This window comes from Hypanus sabinus, chromosome 28, assembly GCF_030144855.1.
Source record: "Hypanus sabinus isolate sHypSab1 chromosome 28, sHypSab1.hap1, whole genome shotgun sequence".
NCBI lineage: Eukaryota > Metazoa > Chordata > Chondrichthyes > Myliobatiformes > Dasyatidae > Hypanus > Hypanus sabinus.
In genome coordinates, this window is record NC_082733.1 from 37,838,423 (window position 1) to 37,855,361 (window position 16,939).

General features: G+C 40.4%; 1 protein-coding gene across 2 annotated transcripts in view; it reads right to left on the reverse strand.

The window, feature by feature from the left end:
- Window positions 1–8,195: 8,195 nt before the first annotated feature.
- LOC132382367 (uncharacterized) overlaps window positions 8,196–16,939 on the reverse strand; it is an 80,440-nt gene continuing 71,696 nt past the window's right edge. For both annotated transcript variants that reach the window (XM_059952489.1, XM_059952488.1), the window contains 2 exons: window positions 11,839–11,911; window positions 8,196–9,437 (listed from right to left, as the gene is read on the reverse strand). In XM_059952489.1, the coding sequence (XP_059808472.1) occupies window positions 8,380–9,437; window positions 11,839–11,911 (1,131 nt within the window). In that variant the 3' untranslated portion in view covers window positions 8,196–8,379. The remainder of the gene's footprint in view (window positions 9,438–11,838; window positions 11,912–16,939) is intronic.

The window sequence follows — 16,939 nt, forward strand, 5'->3', positions numbered from 1 at the left end:
GGAACCCTCAGATGTTCTCAGAGGCCAGAGAAGAAATTGTATAGGTTCTTGTAGACATATTGCCTTGATCATTAGCCTTCAGTGAAGATCCAGAAGTCTGGAAGGTGGCTAATGTTCTTCCATTGTTCGAAAGGGATGACAAGGACAGACCAGAGAGCCTGACTTCAGTTGTAGGGAAGTTACTGGAGGAAATTATGAGGATCAAGCGCTAACATCATTTGGATATTCAGTATGATTCTGTTTTTGGGAAGTCATGTTTGTCGAATCTTTTGGAGTTTTTTTTTTAAAAGAGGCAACTAAGGGAATAGATGAAGGTAGGGCAGTGGATGTTACCTATATGGACTTTAATAAAGCATTTGACAAAGTACGGTAGGCTGATCTGGAAGATTATGTTGCATGGGATTCAGGAGAGCTAGCAAGGTGGACTTAGAATTGATTCAATGATAGGAAGCAGAGGGTGATAGTTAATGGTTGATTCTGCAACTGGAAGTCTGTAACTAGTGGAGTGCCCAAAGGGTCAGTGTTGGGACTTCTATTATTCATTATGCAAATAATTTGGGTGAGATTGCACATGGCACGATTAGCAACTTTATTTATTTATTTAGATTATACAACACAGAGTGGGTCAATCCAGCCCTTTGAACCACACCACCCAGCAACCCCACACAGACAGGCCCAGTGGACTGTGGGAGGAGACCAGAGCACCTGGAGAAAACCTATGTATTTTACGAGAAGGAGATGCAGAGCCACTTTACAGAGGATGCTGGGATTGAACTCTGATGTCCCAAGCTGGAGTAGTGTCATGCCAACTGCTTTGCTATCACGGTGCCCACTGTTTGCTGATGCAGAAATAGGAGAGAGTATAGCAGGTGACAATGAAATGCAAGAAGATCTCAAGCAGTTAGGTAGGCCAAGGAACTGCAAATGGCTTTCAAAAGAGATAAGTGTGAGGTGATGAACTTTGGACATTAAGACCTCAGTAGGACTTGTGCAGTGAATGGAAGGACACTGACAAGTGTTGTGGAACAGAGGGATCTGGGCATACAAGTGCAGAATTTGCTGGAAGTGGCTGTGCAAATCAACAGGGTGGTGAAGAAGGCGATTGGCATGCTGGCCTTCATCAGGCAGGACATCAAGTTTAGGAGTAGGACATAATGTTTCAGCTCTATAAGTTGTTGATGAGACTGCATTTGGATATCGTGTACAGTTTTGGTCACCTATTATAAGGACATTGTCAGAAGAGATTTACAAGAATGCTACCTTGACAAGAGGCTCTGAATTATAGGGAAAGATTGGCCATGTTGAATCTTCATTCCTTGGAGTATAGGACAATGAGAGGCAACCTCAAATCTTATAAAACTATGAGGAATATGGATAAGTCATTGTGTTTTTCTCACAGTTGGGGAGTCCAAAACTAGATTTAAGGGAGACCTGAGAGGCATCTTCTTGACACAGAGGGTAGTGAGTACCTAGGATGAGCTACCAGAGGACGTGGTCAAGGCTAGTACAATTGCAACATTTAAGAGGCATATGGATGGGTACATAGAGAATTATGGGCCAAATGCAGGCAAGTGGGACTAGTAGTGAGGGTGCCGTGTTTGAGTGAACTAGTTGGGCTGAATGACCTGTTTCCATGCTGTATTACACTGTGATTCTCCTTTATAACATAGTTTATCAAGTATGTAACTGACTAGAACAGGTGTTCCCAACCTGGAGTCCACAGACGCCTTGTTTTGGTCCATGGTATAAAGAAGTTTGGGAACCCCTGGACTGGAAAAATCACTGACTTTATTTCTATTTGACATTTATGTTCATCTACCAAGCACATTGAGTGCCACTGTAGCATAGCAGCTAGTACAACACTATTACAGTTTGGGACGTTCCGAGCTTGGAGCTCAATTCTGACATCCTCTGTAAGGAGTTTGCGTATTCTCCCCATAAACCGCACGGATTTCCTCTGGTTGCTGCACTTCCTCCCACATTCCAAAGATGCACCGGTTAAAAAGTTAATTGGTCATTATAACTTCTCCTGTGATTAGGCTAGTGTTAAAAAGGTGGGTTGCTGGGTGGTGTGGCTCATTGGGCCGGAAGTGCCTGTTCTGTGCTGAATCAATAAATAAAAATAAAAAGTAATTATATCTTTTAATTAGCCCCATTTGCTATATAGAGTCACTCTTCACTCTAAGAATACTTTCAGCCCATTGTGACTGTCCTATGTCTTTCAAAGAGACATTAAGTCAGTTCCACCCGCCCACCACCCCTCCCATGCCCAGCCTTTTACTCTTGAACCCCCAAAATCAGTACAATCCATTTTGGATGTGCAAACTCAAACCCCTTAGGCAGTCAACGCCAGATCATAACAACTTTCTTCTCAAGACCAATCTGCCTTCACCCACTTTTAGATCTGTTGTCAATTATGCTTAATCGCAGGTTACTGATTTTTCTAGCATAGTAGACAGTCTTTTCTCTCTAAGTGGTCTATCAACATCTCTATTGATATGTGGGATCTATGTAGTTCTTCACTTCAGACCAAGTGGTTATAAGGCCCATATGTGATTAAATCAAAGGTACATGTCAGTCAATGTTATCATCCAGGCCAATATCAGAAAAACAGGAACAATTACTCTATCTACTGCACGACAATTGGAATTCCAAACTCTGTCAGTTAGCTGTTTTTTCTTTAATTTCTTTCCTCTAGATATTCAATAAGAAAGACTACAGTATATAATTGTTTCTTGAAATAAGGGCTAACCCCAATCCTTTAGGACCCATTAGAGCTTCTGTTAAACTTAGCACATACCCTGTTGGCACCAAGTATACACATAGTCAGGAAAGAGAACCAGTTATTCATGGTGTCGTGGAATTACAGGATCAAAGAAATCTGCAGCATGGGAGCCATTCAGCCATCCATATCTGTGCTTACCATAAATGCACTGAAGAGCCTATCTCACATGCAAATATCTAGTTGTAATCTATATTTTATCAGCACATTCTAAGTGCTATTTATAATAAAAGGAGGGCCTCTGCTCCTAATATCAATTTCAGAGTTAACCATACTATCCTTTGGATGAAAATTTTTTCTTCTTAATTCCTCTCAAATCCTCCCCTAAATAGCTTTATGTCTCTAGGATACTAAGCACTTTTCCATGATAAAATGTCTTCCCGACATTGTTACAGCTGAGCTTTAAAATAGATATCAGAAAGTTCACACCATCTCTTCATAACTGAAGGAATCTCCATGCAGCATCCCTCATGCTTATCAATAAAACTAGTGTGTTAACAAAGAGAAGTGAAAGGGAAGTTTGGAATTCTCTACAGTGGAGGTATCTGGGAATTAGTTGGCTTATTCGAATTCTGCATGAAGAATCAATATATGCATAACAAGATGAGATCCGGAAGCCAAGAACTTCTAATGCTCATCTTGGTCTGTCTTGATCTCATAGTCTGCCCTAATTTCACACAATAATGATAAGGGGTTACTGTGAGCTCTGCACTACTGAAATTGTTTTGGGCTTCCCAGTTCTGACAAAGGGTCTTTGAAACACTTGGGTCTGTTTCTCTTCACACAGATACTGCCTGACTTTCCGAGTGTTTCCAGCATCCTGTTTTTATTTGTGGCTGCTACAGTCATGAATATCTAAAGACAACTGGATCAGAAATACCAGACATCGTGCAGATGCTGGAAATCCAGAGCAATACACACACAAAATGCTGGAGGAACTCAGCAGATCAGGCAGCATCTAAAGTGAGGAATAAACAGTTGACGTTTCAGGCCATGACTCTTCATTCAAGATCAGGCTTGACCACCTATAACCTCCAAAAAACCTGCAGGGCTATTGATCTGTTCAAGTCGCTGCCCAATATTGGTTGGGTGAGAGATCGTGGGGGACTTCAGTACCGTGAAATTAAATTGCCAATATGAGCTCTTATTCACCAAGAGGAGAAAACTGTAGAAACAGCAAGTATTTAATATAACTAAACCCCAAATTTGCTAACTGTATGCAAATCAAAAACAGTCTAAGATAGGTTCATCAAAACATTGATGGAATTATTTGGATGTCTACAAATCAAATATTACATTACTTTTAAAAAATCAAAAATGTCAGGAAAGGATTTACCTGTCATTGTTTACATTCAAGCCCAAAGACCTGTGATAAGCATCGAAGCCATCCTGCGACAATTCTGTGTCAAGTCCCCTTTCTCCTGCTACTTTCCACCTATGGAATTGTCCGAGTAAAGATTACCCTGCTCTGGTTTCGAATTCTGATAGTAGGGAATGCTTACAAGTTATATTCCCACTCAGATTTGAGCAATTCCTCCCCCTGTGGAAGGTTCTTACACGATTACGTGTTTCCTCAGGGAGCATATGCTGCTGACAACCCATCCCCAGTTACACTTTTCAAGTGGTTCCATTTTCAGATGGCAACAAGATGCTGCTTTCAGTGTTGATTCTGCACATGAGTCTTTCTGCTGGGGAAAGATAAAACTCAGAAATGAGTGACAGTGTGTCTAAACAACAAATTGGTATTAAATGATTTCCAAATATACAATTGCAAAATAAGTCTGTGCTAAAACAAAATGTAAATATTTCCAGATTCCAAATTCAAGCAATTCTATTGGCTTTAAGGTATCGTTCATTTCCCCTCAGTCCTTGATTCATATTTCACCATGAAACAGGTGGTGCTGATAGCCCATCTTAAGTGGCCCTTGAAGAACTTGCATTATATAATGCACTTCACAAGCAAAATATTTCACAGCCCCTTTTTCCTGCTGTCATCCAAGAGACATCACAACAAACCCCGGCACAGCAAATTCACATAAAGGGCTACGTAATAACATCACTCATTGTTATGTGGAGGGTTATGGTCCAAGTGCTAGTCGATGGCACTAAACAGAATAGTCTGGCACAGACTAGATGGGCTGAAAGGCCTGTGTCTGTGCTGTACTGTTCTATCCCTCTATGACTCTATTAGATCATCTGTTTCAGTAATGCTTTGAAGGATAAATCAGCCTTGATGGAAGCAGATTCAATGGACTGAATGATCTAATTCTGATGTCCTATAGTCTGGTAAAAGGATGAGCAGGACACTGGTGAGATCTCTCTCAATCTTCCTATAAAGTCAAGGATGCCTAGGGAATGAAGACAGGAATAAATTTTGAAGGCAGGTTACAACATGATGATGCAAATATACAGCGCAATGAACAGAAGTGAATGAATAGGAGTTTCAAAGAGGAGCCCTTTGTGTTAATTAAGAGAATAGAGACTTGGGGGTTTATTGCCTAGTCATAAATATAGGCACAAAAGTCATATAGCACAGAAGCTATCGTCTGTACTGACGATTAAACACCCGTTAATCCTATGATAATCCTTGATTTTATTCCTCTCATATTCCCATCAATTCTCTCCACCCTTCACTCTAACACTCACCCTCATACTCAGGGCAATTTACAGCTGAGCAGGGAGAGGTTTAATAGGAAGCTGAGGGGCAACATTTTCACATAGGGAGTGGTTAGTATCTGACATCAGCAGCCTTCCAATAAGATGGCTACGCATTCGGTTGCAGCAGCTGCTATGGGGTCAATCAAAGGTGGTGGTGTCTTTTTTTAAACCTATTTTGTTTTTAAATGATCACAAGACCCTGCTGGACCTTTAGAACTTACAGTACTGCAGGTCTACCCCATCAGCGAATTGCTCTTTGGGGGAGGGAACTGAAGGAGCTTGACAGTGCGGATCGTGCTGCTGCTTCTGTCAGAGGCATCGGAGGAGCCGGTGCACGAAGGATGTGTGCAGCCTAACAGCGAGTAATCACCTTGTGATTACAAGACCCCGTTGGACATTGTTACTGTGGAATGCTGTAGGTCTGATTTATCAGCGGAGCTCTGTGGCCTTGGTTGTAGAGAGGACTAGGCCTCAAGCCATGGTATCACCTGTTTAGAGCTGCCAAGGACAGCGGCAGCGGAGTCGGTGCGTTCAACCAGAGGCGTTGTGGTGTGGAGTCAGTGCTGCCCCCAGTGTTTACTCAACAAAAGACACGCTATATTGTGGTTGACTGTAGATTTCTGCAACATTCATGAACTCAGGAGAATTGGACTATTTTTTTATGTGACTGTACTTTACTGATAACTTATATGTAGTTGCTATCTTATATCTGCTCCATGTGTTATGTGTTTTGTGCTATGTGTGACTCTTGCGACTGTGTGTTCCACCTTGGCTCCCAGAACAATGCTGTTTCGTTTGGCTGTTTTCGTGTATGGTTGAATGACAATTAAACTTGAACTTGAAGTGGTTGAGGCAGGTACATTAACAACATTTAGATGGTAGTTGGACAGCTGTGTGGATAGCAACAATTTGCAGAGATTTAGGCTAAACCTGAGCAAATAGGACTATCTTAGGTGGGATTTTGGCTGGCATGGGCCATTTGGGTTGAATAGCCAGTTTCCATACTGTAAGACTCTATTTCTCTATTAAACTAGCAATGTAGAAGAGACCAGATCACTCTGAGGAAACTCACAAGGGGGTGTGGGGTGGGGAGGTAATATTGCAAACTACAGAGTCAGCTCTGGATGTCAGGATAGAAGTGCAAATCCATTTTGTATTTTTGACTTTGTATCGGTCATTCATCAGCCTTGCCCCACCTTTAGAAACATAGAAAACCTACAGCACAATACAGGCCCTTCAGCCCACAATGCTGTGCCAAACATGTATGTACTTTAGAAATTACCTAGGGTTACCTAACTCTATTTTTCTAAGCTCCATGTACCTATCCAGGAGTCTCTTAAAAGACCCTATTGTATCTGCCTCACCACCGTTGCCGACAGCCCATTCCATGCACTCACCACTCTCTACGTAAAAAACTTAATCCTGACAGCTCCTCTGTACCTACTTCCAAACACCTTAAAACTGTGCCCTCTCGTGTTAGCCATTTCAGCCCTGGGAAAAAGCATCTAACCACACAATCGATTCCTCTTATCATCTTATACACTTCTATCGGATCACCTCTCATCCTCCGTCACTCCAAGAAGAAAAGGCCGAGTTCACTCAACCTATTCTCATAAGGCATGCTCCCCAACCCAGGCAACATTCTTGTAAATCTCCTCTGCACCCTTTCTATGGTTTCCACGTCCTTCCTGTAGCGAGGTGACCAGAACTGAGCACAGTACTCCAAGTGGGGTCTGACCAGGGTCCTATATAGCTGTAACATTACCTCTCGGCTCTTAAACTCAGTCCCACGGTTGATGAAGGCCAATGCACTGTATGCCGCCTTAACCACAGAGTCAACCTGCGCAGCAGCTTTGACTGTCCTATGGACTCAGACCACAAGATCCTTCTGATCCTCCATACTGACAAGAATCTTACCATCAATAATATTTTCTGCCATCATATTTGACCTACCAAAATGAACCACCTCACACTTATCTGGGTTGAACTCCATCTGCCGCTGCCAGTTTTGCATCCTATTGATGTCCCACTGTAACCTCTGACAGCCCTCCACACCATCCACAACACTCCTAACCTTTGTGTCATCAGCAAATTTGACAAAGCCATGCTGACTATTCCTAATCATATTATGCCTCTCCAAATGTTCATAAATCCTGCCTCTCAGGATCTTCTCCATCAACTTACCAAGCACTGAAGTAAGACTTACTGGTCTATAATTTTCTGGGCTATCTCTACTCCCTTTCTTGAATAAGAGAGCAACATCCGCAACCCTTCAAATCCTCCGGAACCTCTCCAGTCCCCATTGATAATACAAAGATCATTGCCAGAAGCTCAGCAATCTCCTCCCCCATCTCCCACAGTAGCCTAAGGTATATCTCATCCAGTCCTGGTGACTTATCAAACTTGATGCTTTCCAAAAGCTCCACCAGCACATCATCTTTCTTAATATCTACATGCTCAAGCTTTTCAGTCCACTGTAAGTCATCCCTACAATAGCCAAGATCCTTTTCCATAGTGAATACTGAAGCAAAGTATTCATTAAGTACCTCTGCTATCTCCTTCGGTTCCATACATACTTTTATCATCATGTCACACTTGATTGGTTCTATTCTCGCAAATCTTATCCTCTTGCTCTTCACATACCTTTACATCAGAATGTTTTGAATAAATATAACAAAAGTGGCCTCCAACCAGAATTTTAAAATTTTTACTTAATTATTCAGAGTTAATAAAAAAAACATGTTCTATTTTGAGTGTTTCTGAGGGTAGATATACAACATATGTATTTATATACTGTTTTAACTCCTAAAGTTCATTTCAACTATCATTCCTTTCAAAATGCTGATTTCCTTCTTTTGGAAGGACCATTGCCATTGCCATTTCCAATTGCAGACAGCTCTAATTGCTTAACTTGATGCTGTCCCTGAATGGTGCTCTCCTCAGACTGATGCATTTGCTGTTTCGTGTGGGATCAATTCTGCATTTGACAATCCTCCTGCAAGGTCTCTTAAAGTCTCCGGTTCAAAGTCTGTCAAAGAGTTTCTCCCTTTCAGCCATGGGATCTGTTCCAATTGACTAACCACACTAAGTGATTGATCCAGAAGGTGTTCTGCCATGTTGTGTTTCTCTCCTTCCTTGTCCTTTTTCAAAATTATCTTCAGATTGGAAAGAATTTCTTCCAGCTGATAAAACAAATGAATAATGTGATTCATTCGGTCTCGTTCTTCCCATTCAGGTTCTATCCTGACTAATACTTCTCTCTCAGAAGAATATTTGCCTGGTCGAACCTTGTGTTGCGAGTTTCCTGACAATTGACTATTGAGATTTTTAAGTATAGAACTGCAGAGGTCGAGGATCTGAAGCAAAGTACGTTCACTGATTAGAAGGTCTTTCTTTTTGTCTGCTGTAAAGTTACTTGCTGCCGTAGCTATCGTTACGTTAAGTTTTCCAAGAAGTTCTGTGAACCTTGGTTCATAGCTACGCAGAGAGTCAGAGGTTAGTATTCCAGCTGTCTTGTTAGCTAATAAATGATTCTGCAAAAAATCATTGATTTCTTTTGCCATTTGAGCAGCCAAATAATTGGTTTCATTTTCTTCCTCTTTTAGAATACCTTCAGGTACACTTTTCTTTACAACTGGTTCTGTAACATTAGACTGTGAAGTGTTACCACCATCCAAGACCTCAACAACAGCAACCACTTTACTTGGAGGCTTGGTTTCTTTCACTGGCGATGCTTCAGTAGTGGGCAGCTGGAGGAGATGTTGAAGTAAGGACTTCCTATTCTGTATTTTTATAATGTTTCCATTTAGGTGCTGTTTCTGCAATAAGCTGTTGATTTTAGAAAATCTCCTCAGATCATTATCATCTTCTTTCACTTGATCTGTATTTGTGGTTGTGCTGAGGGTTGTCGCACTTTGATTTAACTTTTCCACGTATTTCAGGGTAAGTTCTGGTATCTCACTTTGATTATGGGCACCATCTTTATGCAATAAATGATCTGGCAGAAATATGATATTGACAGTCAATTTTCGCAAGCTTACATTTACTCTGAACATTATTTACATGAATCTTTTTCAATAATAGAACAACCAGAAATACAGTAATAATGCCAATTTGTGTTGCTAATTATTTATGGGTTAAAAACACTGGTTAATAACTCAAGCGACTTGCACCTTTAACATTTCCCATGGTGCTTCACAGGGCTGTTATCATACAAAAGTAGATGTCCAAATAAGGGACCAAAACCTTGATTAAAGTTGTACAAGACATTGGTGAGGTCTAATTTGGAGGATTGCGTGCAGTTTTAGTCACCTGCCTACAGGAAAGATGTAAATAAAGTTGAAAGAGTACAGAGAAATTTACAAGAATGTTGCCGGATCCAGAGGATGGAGTTATAAGGAAAGACTGAATAGGTTAGGACTTTATTCCTTGGAATGTAGATGATTAAGTGGAGATTTGATAGAGGAAGAAAAATTATGAGGGGGTATAGATAGAGTAAATGCAAGCAGGTTTTTTTCCACTGAGGTTGGATGGGACTACAACCAGAGGTTGTGGGTTAAGGGGAACACTCAGAGGGTTGTGAGAGTGTGGAACAAACTGCCAGCGCAAGTGGTGCATGTGAGCTCTATTTCAATGTTTAAGAGAAGTTTGGACAGGTAGGGGTATGGAGGGCTAGGGTCCTGGTGCAGGTGGACAGGTGTAGGCAGTTTAAATGGATCACCATGGTCTAGATGGGCTGAAGGTTCTGTTTCTGTGCTCTACTTTTCTATGACAATAAGATGTATTTTTTATGAACTATCTTACTGGAGGAAAGAGAGGTGTAAAGATTGAGTGAGTGAATTCTAGAGTCTTCGAAACTGGAAATAAAACCACCAATGAAAGGACAAAAGAAATCAAAACCATGCAAGAGGCCAGCACTGGAGTTATGAATAACCTGAAGCTAATGGGACAATAGTAGAAAACAGAGACGGTCTGTGGAGAGAATTGAAAACAAGAATATAAACCATAAATTCAAAATGCTATTAGACCAGATGGTTTTGACCAATAGAATATTAAAGACAATTATTTTGTCTGTCATTGGGTATAATTAAAGCAGAGCTGGATAGATTCTTGATTAGTCAGGGTGTCAAAGGCTACAGGGAGATTGAGGTTGAGAGGGATAACAAATCAGTCATGATAGAATGGTGGAGCAGACTCGATGGGCTGAATGGCCTAATTCAGCCCCCTATGTCTTACAGTCTTATGGTCTGAAGGATAAGGAATAAAGGACTTCACAGTTCTGCACCTGGTGGCACTGCTTACTCACAGCTCTGTCAACTCTCACTCAATCCTGTTCTCTAGTGCTGTCTGTACGGAGACCTTTTATCTAAGATTGGTCTAACTCTTCCCTCCCACATAGCCCTCCATTTTTCTATCATCCATGTGCCTATCTAAGAGTTTCTTAAATGCCCCTACTTCTATCACCACCCCTGGCAGAATGTTCCACATACCCATCACTCCTTAAACAGCCTATCTCTGACATTCCCCCTATACTTTACTCCAATCACTTTAAAATTATGGCCCATCATATTAGCCTTTTTGGTACTGCGAAAAAGCCCTTAGCTGTCCACTCTACCTCTGCCATTTATCATCTGTGCCTCTCTATCAAGTCACCACTAATCCTCCTTTGCTCCAAAGAGAAAATCCCTAGCTAGTGATGGCTATTCCCAGGGCAATTTCTCCCAGAAGGCTCTAAACACTGACCTGCAAGGAAATACCATGACTAAAGTATTAATGGCACAGAATTTCACAGTAAATTTATTGTGTGTGTGTGTGTGTGTGTGTGTGTGTGTGTGTGTGTGTGTGTGTGTGTGTGTGTGTGTGTGTGTGTGTGTGTGTAAAAAAATTGTACAAATACAAAAAAGTAATAAGGATAGCCAAGTGATAAATGATATTGAGGTGTATTAAGTTGTAGAGTCCTTGAAAGTTGAGGCTGTAGGTTGTGGAACCAGTTCAGTGTCGAGGTAAGTAAAGTTATCCACGCTGGTTCAGGAACCTGATGGTTGGAAGGTAATAACTGTTCCTGAACCTGGTGATAATGAGACCAAAGGCTCCTTCCTAATGGCAACAGCTAGAAGAGAGCATGGCCTGGATGGTGGAGGTCCTGGAAAATCCAGTAGAATTAAAGTGAATTGACTTGACTTGACTTGATTTCTTTTTAAGCAGTTGGAACTTAGCTCAGAGATGGTTACGCTGTCGTTCCTGGTTAATGAAACAGAATTCTCGGGTGCAAAACATTGAAGGAAACTGCACTACACATCCAGAATTCTAGCTTAATATTTCTATAGCTTGCTGTTGATATGCTATTGCAACCACTATGCTACTCACAGGTAATTACTGTTAAAATGAAATAGCTTCACCTTTTTCATCGTTGAACTCATTTATAGCATGAAGTAATGACATTTCAAACAGCTTTGATGATACATTAGAACCCTGGAAAAGATATTTTAAAAAGTCAAATAAATTAAAGGTATTTTCCAAAACCTAAACCATTCTTCTGACTGAATCAAAAGCAGAATTAGTGAACAAAGAGCAGCAATCACCCTTAGGGATAGAGGACTGTTGACAATCCAGGTCAGTGCAGGCTTTCAACCAGAATTACTGACAATTCCCATCACAGATACACCCACTGAGTTCCTAGAGTGGGTTACTTGCTGCTCCAGATTCCAACATCTGCAGTTTGTTGTGACAGCACAACAGTCATTCTGGAAGTACAGTGAACTCTGGTTAATTGGGACACATCAGGGCCAGTATACTTGACCCAATTAAGTGGTTCCCCCATTTAGCAGAAGTTTCATGGAAATAGTTCAAAAGGTATAAGAAAAAGAAAAACATGTATTTAAACGAAGTACAGAAAAATTATAACACTACCAATAATACCGCGGTACTGGAAAACTGTATTAGTTCCAGTGTATTAGTCAAATGGGGGAATCCTTCTGCATCACGCTCTTTTGACTGTCACTGAACAAAATCAGCACAGACACTGAGTGCAGATAATGGGACTGTCAACAATTGTATCTTCCAAATCTTCATTTTCATTATAACATTCAGATGATTGTGATACCTTCAAATTCTTTGTAATTCCTAACTTGTTAAAGTAGTGAAATTGTTTCATTTTCACTCCTGGCCATTCTGGCATCTCCAATCCTGAATACTTGGAACCACAGTGAGCAGAACAGTTCTGAAATGTCTTACTGTTTATTTCTCACCAATTATCAGTGTCAAAAATGACTGCTTTTTGAACACAAGCACATGGAACTGATGCTATTTAAAATCTGTTCAATCTAAGCATGATGATTAATGGCCACACAAGTGTGCATGACTGGCACTGGTTAGAAACTGTTCAACAATAGTCTCCTGCCTCAATTAAGCTGCGTCATGTCCCAAATGAACAAAGGGAATCCTGGCTATTTTCTCAATTAGTTCGTATTCTTTAAGAGTTGTCTCAAATAGGAGACTGCCTCATTTAACTGATAGCTCAATTAACTGGAATCCACTGTATATGACTTACAAACACACCTGAAATCCTCACATGAAATTTTTGATGGAAGCTATTTTATAGAGGCATTATGTTTGAAGTTACAGGACCACCTAATCCATGTAGCTTGGTCTGCCTCTGAGTGTCTCACACAAACCACCTTCAATACTCGCAACAGAATATGAAGGACAAAACAAGCACAATTACAGATTGGCATTTATGATTTTGTAGGCATCACTGAATCATGGCTGAAAGATTATAGCTGGGAGCTTAATGTCCAAGGATACACTTTGTATCGAAAGGACAGGCAGGAAGGCCAAGGGGGGTGGCATTGCTCTGTTGGTAAAAAAAAATGAAATCAAATCATTAGAAAGAGGTCAGAAGGTGTTGAATCATTGTGAATAGAGCTAAGGAACTGCAAGGGTAAAAAGACCCTGTGGGAGTTGGATACAGACCGCCCAAAGAGTAGTAAGGATGTGGTCTACAAATTACAACAGGAGATGATAAATATACGCCAAAATGGCAATGTTACAATAGTCATGGGGGACTTCAATATGTAGGTAGATTCGGAAAAATCAGGTTGGTGCTGGATTCCAAGAAATCCAAGGGGTGAATTTCTAGAAATCCTTTGAGTTGGCTTATTAGAACAGCTCATGGTTGAAGCCACTAGAGGATCAGCTATTCTGGATTGGGTGTTGTGCATTGAACTGAAATTGATCAGAGAGCAGAAGGGAAAAGAATCCTTCGTGGAAAGTGATCATAATGTGATCGATTTCACCCTGAAATTTGAGAAGGAGAAGCTAAAGTTAGATGTATCAGTATTACAATGGAGTAATGGAAATTTAAGAGGCAAGAGAGATGAGTTGGGAATTGATTGGAAAAGAACACCAGCAGGGATGATGGCAGAGTAGCAATGGTTGGATTTTCTGGAAGCAATTTGGGGGCATAGGATATATACATCCCAAAGAGGAAGAAATATTCAGAAGGCAAGATGGCACAACCATAACAAACAAGAGAAACTAAAGCCAACATAAAAGTCAAAAAGAGGATATATAATAGAGCAAAAATTAGTGGGAAGTTAGAGGATTTGGGAAGCTTTTAAAAACAAGAAGAAAGCAACTAAGTCATTAAGGTAAAGATGGAATGAAAAAAAGCTAGCCAGTAATATTAAAAACCATACCAAAAGTTTCTTCAGATACATAAAGTATAAAGGAGAGATTAGAATGGATATTGGATCACTAGAAAACAATGCTGGAGAGGTAGTTATGGGGGACAAGGAAATAGCGGATGAAATGAATAAGTATTTTGCATCAGTCCTCACTGTGGACTAGCAGTATGGTGGAAGTTCTAGGTGTCAGGGGTCATGAACTGTGAAGCTACCATTACTAGAGAGAAGGTTCTTGGGAAACTGAAAGGTCTGAAAGTAGAGAAGTCACCTGAACTGGACGAGTTCCAAAAAAGGTGGCTGAAGAGTTTGTGGAGGTATCAGTAGAGATCTTTCAAGAATCACTAGATTCTGGAATGGTTCCAAGACACTGGAATATTGCAAATGTCAGTCCACTCTTCAAGAAGGGAAGAAAGAAGAAGAAAGGAAATTATAGGGCTGTTAGTCTGTCCTCTTACTAACGGGAATTAGTAACCTCTTTACTAATTAAAGAAGAGGTTAGGACTATCATCTTCCTAACAGGTTGGGAAGATGTTGGAGTCAATTTTTAAGGATGAAGTCTCAGGGTACTTGGAAGCACATGATAAAATAGGCCAGTGTCAGCATGGTTTCCTCAAGGGAAAATTTTGCCTGACAAATCTGTTGGAATTCTTTGAAGAAATATCAAGCAGGATAGACAGGAGAATCAGTTGATGTTCTGCACTTGGATTTTCAGATGGCCTTTGACAAGGTGTGTCACATGAGGCTACTTAACAAGCTAGGAGTCCACGGTATTATGGGAAAGATTCTAGCATGGATAAAGCAGTGGCTGATTGACAGGAGGCAAAGAGTGGGAATAAAGGGAGTCTTCACCAGTGACTAGTGGAGTTCCACAGGGGTCTGTGCTGGGACTGATTCTTTTTACATTATATGCAAATAACTAGGATGATGGAATTGATGGCTTTGTTGCAAAGTTTGCAGATGATATGACAATAGGTGGAGGGACAGGTAAATTTGAGGAAGTAGAGAGGCTACAGAAGGACTTAGATTAGGACAGTGGGCAAAGAAATGATAGATGGAATACAGTGTTGGGAAGTGTACGGTCATGCACTTTGACAGAAGAAAGAAAAGGGTTGACTATTTTCTAACTATTTTCTAGATGGAGAGAAAATACAAAAAAAGAGGCACAAGGGGACTTGGGAGTCATTGTGCAGGATTCCCTAAAACTTAATTTGTAGATCATGTCTGTGGTGAGGAAGATAAATATGATGTTAGCACATTCATTTCAAGAGGACTAGAATATAAAAGCAAGGATGTAATGTTGAGACTTTATAAAGCTCTGGTGAGGCCTCACTCGGAGTATTCTGAGCAGTTTTGAGCCCTTAACTTAAAGGATATGCTGAAAATAGATGCTAGAAAAGGGTGTGTCATATAGGGTGAGTAGTGAATGGTTAGATTGGCTGTTAATTAGTAAGAGTACCAACGGTAGGAGAATGGGGTTGGGAGGGATCATAAATCAACTATAATCAAATGATAGAACAGTCTCAATGGGCTGATGGTCTTAATGGCCTAATTGTTGTTCCAGTTCAATTAACTTTTATCAGAAGTTTAAGAAATACATTTTATTCCTATTGTGGTTGCTATTAAGTAAATCACTAAATCTGTAAATAGGGTTTTTTCTCTCTAGGGTACAAGCCTGCTGCCCAAACATGCTGTCCACAGTGCCTGCTTGCCAACAGTGTTCCCATGTTATGGCTCCATACCCGAGGGTCACCTTGGGAGACAATGTGGACACTAAGCAGCCAACTTGGACTGTAAATCAGATTCCTTGCCTGCTGATAATAGTTTTTAATGTCGGCAACATTTTTTTTAAATTCATGTGGATTTAAATAATTAAAACAATAAAAATATTGACTTTTTAATATATAAATGTAAAGATTGATTGACTGATCAGCTGCATTTATCACATGTATATCAAAACACAGAAACATACTGCGAAATCCATTGTTTTTCATTTACAATCAACAAAGTCCAAGGATTGTGCTGGGGCAGCCAGCAATTATTGCCACTCTTCCAGTACCAGTGTAGCGTGCCCACAAATCATGAATCCTAACTATACATCTTTGGAATGTGTGAAGAAACTAGAGGACCCAGACAAAACCTGCATGGTTACAGGGAGAACATACAAACTCCTTACAGAAAGCAGTAGAAGTTGAACCCCAAACAGAGTTTGCTGACGCTGCAATGAGATGGTGTTAATGGCTACACTACTATGCCATAAATGATTGAAGACATTAAAATGAAGTATCAGAAAGTAGATCATGCATTTACTTTAATCAATAGGGTCAACAAGCTCATTCAGATATCTCACACTTGACAGAGCTGAGGGGTCAGATTTAAAATGCATCCTGATTTTCTTTCCATCTTGTTCTTGAGGAAAAGCCATCAATCAGTCAGGTTGATTTATTCACTGTTGCAGACTCCAGAAATGTGCTAACTTTCAGACAGGTAAAAGTATTATCTCCCATTTTTATAATTGAGTTCTTTATCCCTGCAAGGTACACTCAAGGGCTACTTTATTAGGTACACATGTTCAGTAATGCAAATATCTAATTAGCTAATCATGTGGCAGCAACTCAAAATATAAAAGCATGCAGACATGGTCAAGAGGTTCAGTTGTTGTTCAAACCAAACATCAGAATGGGGAAGAAATGTGACCTAAGTATCTTTGACTTTGGAATGATTGTTGGTGCCAGACAGTGTGGTTTGAGTATCTAAGAAATTGCTAAATCTCTTGGTATTTTCATGCACAACTGTCCCTAGAGTGCACAGAGAATGG